Source organism: Dasypus novemcinctus, chromosome 27 (assembly GCF_030445035.2).
Source record: "Dasypus novemcinctus isolate mDasNov1 chromosome 27, mDasNov1.1.hap2, whole genome shotgun sequence".
Taxonomy (NCBI): domain Eukaryota; kingdom Metazoa; phylum Chordata; class Mammalia; order Cingulata; family Dasypodidae; genus Dasypus; species Dasypus novemcinctus.
In genome coordinates, this window is record NC_080699.1 from 17,495,954 (window position 1) to 17,507,551 (window position 11,598).

The window sequence follows — 11,598 nt, forward strand, 5'->3', positions numbered from 1 at the left end:
ATATTTTAGTCATTACCTGTAAGATTTTAACATGCATACTTAAAGTATGGATTTAACCCGTATTTTACCTTGCTCCTGAACAATATAATCCCTCTCTGTTATTGATGTGCACTGTTTTAGTCGTATCTTCCTTTAGTTATATCCCACATTTGACATTACAGTTATTGTTTTATAGAATGAACACTTGTCTGGATTTATTCATATGTTTACTAGTACCTTTGCTTACTGGTTTTTTTTTTAACATAAAAGATTATATAAACTAATCCCAGAAGGTGGGTGCCCAACCATCCAGGTCTTCTTGAGACTGTTCCAGTTTTAGCACTAAAAGTCCCACATCCAAGAAAATCCCTTGGTCTCAGGCAAACCAGGACAGCTGGTCACTCTCTTTCTGCAAAAAAAAATATTTGCCTGTGCTTCTTCCAGGACACCCAGACTACTGCCAATCTGGGATCACTTAAATTTCTTATTTTGAAGTTTCCAAAGACACACAAGTAATGTAAATTTAAACCCCAAATCTATGAGTGGGGAAGGGCTGTGGTCATAAATTATCAGAGAAAACAGATTTTCTTTCTCTTTGGAAAATAGTCTTCTTGAACGGTAGTACTCAGAATTAGCATAGTTCCACACAGATGTTGGTAGAGTATATTGCAGCTGTTATTTCTTATCATCAGAGCAGTTTGTTTTGATTAATGGAAGCTAAGTTTACTATAGTTTTTGAGCAGATTCTTTACACTGTTGGCTCAGATTACCCAGACTGCCATAACCTCTTAATTGGTCCCTGCACCTCCACTCTCTCACCTTCCTAATTCATCTTGTATATCCTCCTAAGTGCCATACTTTATCATGTCATCCCCCTGCCAAGAAGTCTTCAATAGTTCCAATCTTCTGCCAAATCAGGTATAAATGGTTCTGCCTTTACATCAAGCTCCTCAATATAATCCCATCAAATTTTTGTACCCTTTATACTCCTGTTCCCCCAAACACACATCTTGCTGCAGTCAGGCTAGGCTTATAACCATCTTAGACATGCTAAGCTCTTACCTACCTCCATGTCTCCTTTTTTTTTTAATTCATTTTTTTAATGATTTATTTTTTTTATTTATTCCCCCCCCCCTTGTTGTTTATGGTCCTGTCTGCTCATCTTCTTTTTTTTTTTTATGAGGCACTGGGAACCAAGCCCAAGACCTCCTATGTGGGAGGGAGGCACCCAATCATTTGAGCCACCTCCACGCCCTGCTTGTTGTGTCTCTCATTGTGTTTCCTCACTGTGTCTCTTCGTTTTGTCATCTCACCACCACAGCCCGTTGCATCAGCTCGCTGTCTTGCTGGTCTTCCTTAGAAGGCATTGGGAACCAAACCTGGGACCTCCCATGAGGTAGGCAGATGCCCAACTGCCTGAGCCACATCCGTTTCCCTCCATTTATTTATTTTTTATTTCTCTCCCCTTAAAAATATGGAAAGCTTCACAAATTTGCATGTCATCCTTGAGCGCAGGGGCCTTGCTAATCTTCTCTGTATTGTTCCAATTTTAGTATATGTACTGCCAAAGCAAGCACCCTCCATTTATTTTTAGTTGGACGTCTTTTCATTGCTGAGCATACTTTTTGTATTGTGATCATTAATTTAGCCTATAGCTTCCATAGTCAGCTTTTTCCCTTTAGTATATTATTTTTAAAGCTATAAATTACTTATTTTGGAGCTTCTTTAAGCTTCTTCTGAAATTTTTATATGTTATACTTAAAAACTTATATTAAGATTTTAGATTCAGCAGTGAATCTTATGTAAACATTATTTTCCCTTTATGTACTTTTCTACATTTTCTGATGTTTGTACCATGATATATCTATATTCACGGGAAAGAATTAAGGATATTTAAAATTCTCATTTGAATTAATATATTTCTTGCAGTACTTCTTTGTCTTTTCTTTGTTTTTTTCTCTGTCTTCTCCTCTCCTCACTATACAATATGATTTTTGAGATTTACTACATGTCATGTACACGTTACATGTTTTACACACATTCTAATTTAATCCTCAGAACAGCTCTGAGAAGCATTATGGTTACCTCCACTTTAGAGATGAGGGACTGAAGGATTCTCTAAGGATTGGGATGATTGCCAGGTAACTAAATAAAGAGCTGATTTTGGAATCAATTCAGTATACTTCTAAGACATTCTTAAGATTAAATGCAGTAGTTCAGCTTTCCTAGTATTGCAGTCAAATTCCTTTGGACAATGTAGATAGGTAATCTGAGAGGAAAAGACATTACCTCTTTTTTTTTTAGGTACTGGGGCCAGGGATTAAACCTGGGACCTCGTATCTGGAAAGCCCTGAGTTGGTTTTTTTCATTTGTTTGCTTGTTGTTTGTTTGTTTGTCTTTGTTTTTAGGAGGCACTGGGGATCAAACGTGGCCCTCCCATGTGGGAAGCAGGCCCTCAACTGCCTGAGCCACATCAGCTCCCTCAAAAAGTTTTTCAATCATAATCCAAGGAAGAAATACAATTTTCATAGGAGAACTAGGTCTTAAAAAGAAAGGGCTTGCTTTTATTTTAAAATCTAGTGTTTATGAAGAGAATTTTTTTAATAGTGGAAGATTAACTGGGGAAAAAGTTTATAATATTCTGGAGAATTTATGAACAGAGGAATTCGTACTGCATATTTAGTGACAAATAATATCTTAAATCTGCCTCCTTATCTCTCTCCAGCTGCATTCACTAAATAACCCATAGTTCAAAGGTAGAATCATCAAAAGTCCTCCATGCCTGTACAAATCCATCCTTTTTCCCACTCTCTTCTACATTTTAGAAGCGCTGAAAGAAAATAATTATTTCAAAATAATTACATAATATTAGCATTGCTACCATTTATTAAATCTCCTCCATATGCCAGTCATTATGCCATGCGTTACTTGTATTATCTCTGATTTCCGCAACAACCCTTCTTATAATGGAGAAATAAAAGACTCAGAGAGGTGGTTCGTTGATTTTCCCAAAAGCACCACCTCTAACCTGTAGGTTAGTTGTTATAGTTGGAGGGAGTGTTATAGTTGGAGGAACCAGGGGGGATAATTAAGATATTACTTGCCATTAATCCCACGAAAGAACTGGGATTCAAACCCAAGTTTTAGTTGATTTCATAATTCTATGTTGTGCCTTCAAGTTGTTGGGTTTTAAAAGCCAAAAGGAGAGAACTGACAAACATATCCCTTGAAGTGACACTAAAAATCATTAATCATCCCTGAGACATTAAATTTATATATTATCACACCTTAATATCTTGAAATCAAGTTTTAGTCTATAATATTTAGGAATATAAATATAAATGACAAACAAAGTATTATAAAATAAGTTTGACCCCTTATAGTATTATTTTAAGGATTAACAAATTAAGTGAATGAAATGCCTTCTAAATATAAAGTTCCATTAATGAACTCAACCAAAACACTGTAATTCAAAATGAGGATTCCTTTGTTGTTGGGAAATTAAGTTGGGAAAGTAAGTTTTTTTTTCCCTACTAACAAGGTAAATTGTAGGATTTTCTCTTACCACTGAATTGTATTTAATTATACTTTTCTTAAAATAGTCATCAGTGGTTTTGTTCAGATGACAGTTTTTTTACAGTAGTTTTAAAACATGCTCTTCACTCCCAGGAAGCATGTTCAGGGAGCTGAAATCAAATTACACTTAAAAGTTTTGTTTCTGGTGCATTATATTACATAATAAAACTGGGTTGGTACTAAAAGCCATCATAATTACAAAAGGATATGAAATCAAAGGGAAAAAAATGAATGAGTGCATTCTACTATTATTTTAGAATCTGGTAATTAAGTTTTTGTTTTTATATTTTAAGCATTTTAGTATAGCTTAAAGAGAAAATAAGCATAGTTTTATAAACTAAAATTTATCCTGCTGAATTAAACTTACCCTGCTGTTTGATTTCACCTTCTAAAACTTTTTAAATTTTTGCTTAGGCTAAGAATTGTGTATGCAACAATGAGTGATTTCATTTATACATCATAACTCAATTCAATTCAACAAATATTCTTTGAGTATCACATATAAGGCACTGCTAAGCTCTAAGGAAGGATAAAAAGTTGAATAAAACTCTGAAAGAGAGGGAAGCAGATGTGGCTCAAGCAATTGGGCTCCCGTCTACCATACAGTAGGACCAGGATTTGATACCCAGGGCCTCCTAGTGAAAGGCAAGCTGGTCCATGCAGCAAACTGGCCCACACGAAGTATTGCCCCACGCAGGAGCGCTGGCCCCACACAGGAATGCTAGCCCATGCGGAGAACTGACACAGCAAGATGACACAACAGGAGACACAGAGGAGAGACAACAAGAGATGCAGCAGTCCAGGGAACTGAGGTGGCACAAGAGAGTGATCACCTCTCTCCCACTCTGGAAGGTCCCAGGATCGGTTCCTGGTGCTGCCTAAAGAGAAGACAAGCAGACACAGAAGAACACATAGTGAATGGTCACAGAGAGCAGATAATGGGGTGGGGTGGGGGAGAAATAAATAAATAAATCTTAATTTTAAAAAAAAACTCTGAAAGAGAAAGACATGGTAGCAACTAAGAAATAAAATAGGAAAAGTAAGGTCAATGTCATAATAAAAGTCCAGGATGGCAGCAAGTAATTTCAACTTAGTACATGTGTATTGGAAAAGTTGGGAAAGAAAGTACCACTAAATACTGCATTGAAAACATCACATGTCTTGTCTACAGGCAGTATTTTATTTAATCTATAGCAATTTGACAAGTATTGTGAAATTTAGTTGTTGAAGTACCCGAATTTTTTTCTTTCATTAACTGATATATGATGCCCAAAATTCAAATAAAAAAATAGAAATCTGGCCCCAAAATACATAAAATTAAAACCTCAGAAGCTCATAGAAGGCAAGATGCATAAGACTTGGACAGAATGATGCAAAGCCAAGGCAGCCACTGCGCCTGATCCGGCTGATGAGAATAGGCGCTGGCACAGGCTCCTCCTCTCGTCAACTTTGATGGGGCGCGGAGCGACTCCCCGCTTCCCTTGCAGCTGAGCCATTGGGACTAAGACCTGGGGCTTTACACACGCTATTTTCCTCTACCTCAAATCTTTCTTCCCCATTCTGTCCCCACTGTTATCTAGCAACTTCCACTTTGGCATCTAAGCTTGGATCTCACCTCCTCTGGGACACCTCTGAGCACTCCCCAACTCCCACCCCAGGCTGAATCGAGTTCTCTAATTGCCCCTATGCTAACCCCAATGTACATTTCCATGTCCTTTTTCTCCACAAGTCTGCAGTCACCTTGAAGGCAGAGATTATGTCTCCTTTAGCCCTTAACACATGGTAGGTGCTCAAGAAATTCAGATGGATGGATGGATGGATGATATCCAATTTTGACCTTGCTATGACAGATCTCTATCGATTGTCAGTAATTTGCTTCTAGCTTTGATATAAATGAAGCTTCTTTCCTTTTATTTGGGTACCTGAAGCTCCCAGTTTCATTTGCCAGATTCTTTGGTTTTTCTTTTGTTCTCAAATACTCCAGATGTGATTTTCTGCCTGGCTATCTTCAAAACTGAACACAGCTGGATTCTAGTTAAAAGTTTTGCACCTATCATTGCCTATTTTTATATAGTCTATATCTTTTTTTACTATATTACAGCAGTTGCCCTGATAAATCTTCATGCCTGTACCAAATTAGTTTTTTACATTTAGGAGAACTTGCCTGAGATTATGCTTTTCTCACTATCAAAGACAGAGAAAGGAGAGATGAGAGAAAAAGTCTTTGTTCCCAGGTGCAAGCCACTCAGAAAAGCCCTCTTAACTATAGACCTAGTTGAGCTCAGCTGGGTGAGCTCGCTGATCTCAGATCTTGCCACCATTTAATATCAATTTAGAGTAGCGGTTAGTTAGGATGGGCTTTGGAGCTAGGATCAAATCCAGTTCTGCCACTTAATCGCTTGGGCAAATTATTTAACCTTACCAAGAGTCAGTATCCTTATCTTTAAAATGTAATATTAGTAGTGTCAAACTTCTGGATTGTTCTAAGAAATAAATGGCACAGTGTATATAAAGTTATTAGCATAGTTCATGTAGTAAAGGCCTGGTAAAAGTTACCTACCAGTAGATGGGGGAAAATGCCATTTAGGATCAAAAACAAATTATTTTGTAAAGCAGCATCCTCTGTATTACGTATTTTTGCACTGACATGAAAACAAGTTTAAATCCTTCATGGAAAAAAAAAAACATTTAAAAATCCTGCCAAAGAATATGAGAAGGAAGTAGAAGATATTCAACCTTCCACAGGAACAAGGTTTTATTTTTGAGTCAAAAGACTTATCCACTTTTTGTTGTTTTTTTCCCTTTTTTTCCCCCCTTCATTTACACAGGCTAAAAGAAGAGACGAGATTCTCCAGCTCTTAAGGAAACAAAGAGAAGAAAGGATCATGGTGAGATTGACAGTGCGCCCTTCAGGTGTCTGTCTGGAGGGATGTAGTATGGTAGCATTGCAGAGGATTAATAGGCTGACCCCATATATCTAGGTACCCAGGCGTCAGATCTTTCCCTGAACTGGAGGTGAAGGGTATAGAATTCACATAATTTGACAATCTTTGATAAACCAAAGATACCTCCAGTGTTTGCAGCTCTGCTGGCATGGAAGATAAGGCCCTATTGTCAGTAGAGCTTCTTGTTCACACGTCATAAGGCTGTGGGGTGTTGACATAGGCTACTTGGGTGCTGTAAACTCATGAATACGTAAACACATGCTCTCCTGAATTAACCCCAAATTCCCTAATCTGGAATATTTCTGATCCCACAGTTTCTAAATTTAAGAGGCTAATCTGTATAAATGCTGTGGTGATTTTACCTCAGGTTTTTTTTTCAAGTGAGTAAATTTCAATCAATACAAGCAATACAATTGTTTCTTTTTGGTTTTTATCTTGTTTTCTTTCTCTTTTTTTAAAGAAAGAACTGATTTCCCTTCCTTATAAACCAAAGGCCAAAGTACAAAAAGCAAAGTAAGTTTACTTCTGTCAAAAAATATTCTCACCTTTCTAATTACACTGTAGAGAAGCACTTCTTTTTTCTGACTCACTTTGCTCCCTACCCTAAATCTTCTAAAAACCCAGCCCACTGTAGGAGGATTTTCTTGCCTCATATAAAACTTTCTTCTCCTCGTAAACATTTTAAACCTGTGTGCCCCCTTGCATATCTGTGGAACACACACGCATAAGCTGGTGCCAACAGGAGGCTAGAGCAGCCTTGAATCTCTGTCTACATCCTCTTTCCATCCCTTCTCCTGCCAGGCTCTTGTATTAACCTGCCTCCATGCCCTCCCCTCTCCACTCTCTCCCACCCACACCTACCCCCGCCATTCTGAGAGGACCGGTAGGTCCTGACACCATCAAAGATATAGCTAAGCTTTCTAAAATAAAGATTGTATAGCAATGGCTTTACAGTCTTGCAGTGATGGGTTCCTAACCTAATCCTTGGGTTAAAGTTAGAAAGGTACCAAGCACATGGTCTAGAAGATTTGAAAGGAAACTAGTTATCACCAGATAATCATTTTTTAAAAAACGAATAAGCAATCTTTCCATTTTTGCATTAGGACTGGAAACCAGTCTGCCTAACAACATTAATTTGGCAAATAAGTGTCTGCACACTAGATCCAGGGAAGAACAGTCAGAAAAGTAATAGAACTGTGATTCCAAGCTCATGTGTATTGAGGCTGACTCCTTAAAACTAGTCCAGTTGAAAGATTCATAGATCTGATGCAAATAATGGATGAAGAAGCTGCTTGAGTAGCTTCAGCAGAGAAGTCTGATTGCCCCAGCTCTCTGGGTGTATTTTTTTCAGGAATGACTCAGAACATGCCTTCTACTCCCCATGTTGATCCACCCTGAGAATAAAACATTATTTCATGGCTCAAACAGATAATTCCTTTAGAATTTTTTTTATCGCCCCCCACCTTGTGGCTTTTTGCTTGCTGTGTGCTGTGTCCAATTGTTGTGCATTCTCCTGTGTCTGTATATGTTTTATTTCCCCTCCCCCCCTCGCGGCTTGCTTGCTGTCTGCTCTCTGTGTCCATTCACTGCATGCTCTTCTGTGCTTTTTTTTTTTTTTTGCCTGTATCCCTTTTTTTGTTGTTGCATCACCTTGCTGAGTCAGCTCTCCACTGCTGGGCAGTGCTCTGCAGCGTGCGCAGAGCCTGCCTTCACAAGGAGGCCCCGGGACACGAACCCAGGGCCTCCCATAGGTAGATGAGAGCCAACTGATTGAGCCACAGCCGCTTCCCATTCCCTTAGAATTTTAAATGCTTAGTTACTTTACTTCTTATATTGATATGCTTGTTTCCCCTCCTCTGTCCTGAAGCCTTTGAATTTCATCCATTTCACCATGGTATCTCCTTCCCCTGAACTTCTTATACATGTATTGTTTGTACCATTCTTTAGGCAATTAATTATGCACCACTTTTTTGAGCTAATATTTTATAAATACTCAACTTGTATTAACTCTTAAACTGTTACTTCATGTTTCACATATTCATGTCTTGGCTTATAACTATATTTTAAGCTGCATGAAAAATTGAGTCACCAAAGTGTATAATGGTGTCTGGAGGTAGGAATTCAGAAAATGCATGGAACAAAATAGTTTCTGTCAAAAATATCATGTAGTTTGGTATTAGCTGATTTAGAAAGTGATGTTTTCATACCATACAGTAATTTATAAACATTCTTTGTAAATATAGTAGGCAATTGTAAAATACTTTAACTTTGCCCTCTCTTCCCCCACCCCACCAGCCCCATCCTTATCTCCCTGCCCAAAACCTCCCTATATACACAGAAACACCGTTACCACCCATCCTTCAACAGCTCTTCTCAGAAAAATTTCGGTACCCTTCTGCCAGAAAGAAAGTGCTAGAAAGCGTGTTTAGTAGCAACACGTTTATTAACCAAGCCAGGAATATTTGCATTTTAAAAACAGACCTGAGGAAACAATGTAAGCCAAAAAACTGAATTATCAATGATGAAATCACCAAAGTTTTGCTCTTGGGTGTGCAAAATATGTTTGGGTAGTAGGTCTTCTCCCATGCTCTTCAAATCACACTTTCCAGTCTAATAACCACTTCTACATATAAGTTTATACTTGGTTGCAAACCATAATGCATATTCAGAATCCCAAGAGTGTGAATTTTTTTATTGGGGAAATTTCCAGAAGTTGTCTGCCTGCTATGATATATTTGAAACAACAGAGCTCTCTGTATTGGAACTGATCCATGTTACTACCAACAGGAAAGTGATATCAGAGTCAGATAAACAGGATCAAGAAGAAGTCAAAGCCTTGGACTAATTTGCTTGACACGTGGTATGGGATGGCTTACTCATAGATCTTCACTTTTGAAACACTCTACGCTTTGTACAAGGATGGAGAAATATGGATACTTAAAAATGGCTAAAGAAATAAAGATTAAATATGCAGACTTCTAGGAATTTTACCAATTACTGAATACTTGTGTCTCTTTTACTTATTGGATACTACTGTATTTGACACTAAACAAGAATGTCTCCCTCCTCCTATACGTTCCCCAACTCCTATTTATGTCTGAATTTGCACTTGTAAATTTTTTTTTTTAAAGATTTATTTTTTATTCATTTAATTCCCTCCCCTCCCCCGGTTGTCTGTTTTCTGTGTCTTTTTGTTGCGTCTTGTTTCTTTTGTCTGCTACTGTTGTCGTCAGCGGCTTGGGAAGTGTGGGCGGCGCCATTCCTCGGCAGGCTGCTCCCTCCTTCGCGCTGGGCGGCTCTCCTTATGGGTGCACTCCTTGCACGTGGGGCTCCCCCACGCGAGGGACACCCCTGTGTGGCACGGCACTCCTTTGCGCGCATCAGCACTGTGCATGGGCCAGCGCCACACGGGTCAAGGAGGCCCGGGGCTTGAACCGCGGACCTCCCATGTGGTAGACGGATGCCCTAACCACTGGGCCAAAGTCCGTTTCCCTGTACTTGTAAATTTGACCTATATTATGAATATCAGATGGACAAGACACAGGTGTTATGAGCCCCAATTTATAAGCCACCAAAAAAAAAAAAAAAAAGTCAGGAAATAGGGATGAAAGAACAATCCCGAAAACTTTCAAATGTTTCTGAATTAAAAAAAAAAAAATCTCTTCTTCAAAATTTGGTTTATTAGGTTTCTGGAACATGTCTGAAGACATTCCCCAAAATGAACTGCTTCTGGTTCTGTTACTAAGAGGCAGAGCATGCTTATGTGCTACTCTCGCGTATGTGATTCCAGTGCCAACCTCCCTCACATCCAAGGGTCACTCTCTCTGGTATATAATGGAAAAGAAAAAGTTCAGTGTATTTCCCTTGTGACTTGGCCAACGGGCAGTCCTCCTCAGGGTCGCAGCTCTCCTTGGGGCCACCACTCACTTCGCTCTTGGCCCCCACCTGAAGTCCTAGACATCACACCCTTAAGATGCCGCTGCCACTTCCCTTTACTCCTCTCCCCCTTTCTTCTCCCACCACGCCGCTCAAGACCGTGCTGCCTCAGACTTTACTGAAGTGCTGGGGTAAGTAATGGGAATTACAAGGAAAGGAAGGGAAGGCTTCCTGTGTGCTCAAAATCTTTTCTCTCACTCAGGGGAAATAGGTCCAAGATGATAAACCCTCAGAGGAGAGCTCCTTGCAGGTAGACCTCAGCTTCCAACCTTGCGCCGCTATCTTCTTTATACTTTTATGCCTGGCCCGTTTACTTCCTTTAAGGAAATCCCACTTGCCCCCACCCACAGAGACCATTTTTCCTCCCCCAAGCCCTGCATTTTCCCAAGCCTGAGCTGTTTTAATCCATAACTGTCTTCAGCAGTATAGTCAACCTAAATCTGCACACTTGCATATTTATTTGCCTTACTTAACCCTCCCAAAACTCTTAAGTTACCAAGAGTTAAATGAAAAACTTGCTGAGGGCCAAACAAAGTGAAGAAACAGGGTTTGACAAGCACATCACATGCTAATCAAGTGCGGCTTTTCACTATAACCATTCTCTTTGATTGTTTTGATAGCCAGAAATGTCTAGAAAGAATGTGTGTTGGATGCGGCATTTTCTAATCAGGACATAGAGATGGGCTGTACATGAACTTGCCATCAAGGTCCATCTTCATCTCGCTGATGCCTGTTTTCTGCAGAAGCAGAGCTTCCGGTACCACCCGTGATGATAAAGCACGACCCCAGCCTGGAGTCAGTGCTATGGGGCTAGGGCCGCAGTGCCTCAAGGCATGGGGACATGTCTACTTTCTTGACTGTTGCTTCGAAAAGCAGGACAAGTAGGTAAGCAGAAGCAAGTTGGGACCAAAACCCCTTAGGCTTCTGGTGGAAGGTGCTCTCCTCTCAGCCGGGAGAACCCCAATTTAGCCACCTTCTCCAGGTGCCACCGAGGCCACATCCCATAACCTGCCTCTCCAGTAGGCACACCGCCTGCTGCTCTCGCTGGGGCTCTTGTCCTCTGTCTCAACCACCCCTTCCTCAAGTGTAGCCCTGAACACCGAGACAGCCGCCCACCCAGCTCGGGGAGGTGTCGGCGCCTGGCCTCTCCCACCGGCCCCCG

The 11,598-nt window shown here is 39.9% G+C and overlaps 1 protein-coding gene and 1 non-coding gene across 4 annotated transcripts in view; one reads left to right on the forward strand and one right to left on the reverse strand.

The window, feature by feature from the left end:
* HOATZ (HOATZ cilia and flagella associated protein) overlaps nt 1–9,502 on the forward strand; it is a 38,632-nt gene extending 29,130 nt beyond the window's left edge. For 2 of the 3 annotated variants that reach the window (XM_058289430.2, XM_058289431.2), the window contains exons 5-7: nt 6,384–6,443; nt 6,961–7,013; nt 9,288–9,502. In XM_058289430.2, coding sequence (XP_058145413.1) covers nt 6,384–6,443; nt 6,961–7,013; nt 9,288–9,345 — 171 coding nt within the window. In that variant the 3' untranslated portion in view covers nt 9,346–9,502. The remainder of the gene's footprint in view (nt 1–6,383; nt 6,444–6,960; nt 7,014–9,287) is intronic. The other variant, XM_058289432.2, reaches the window with a different exon arrangement.
* Nucleotides 1,448–1,556, reverse strand: LOC111761312 (U6 spliceosomal RNA). The gene has a single exon (XR_002794712.1). It is a non-coding gene; the product is annotated as a U6 spliceosomal RNA (small nuclear RNA).
* Nucleotides 9,503–11,598: the final 2,096 nt, after the last annotated feature.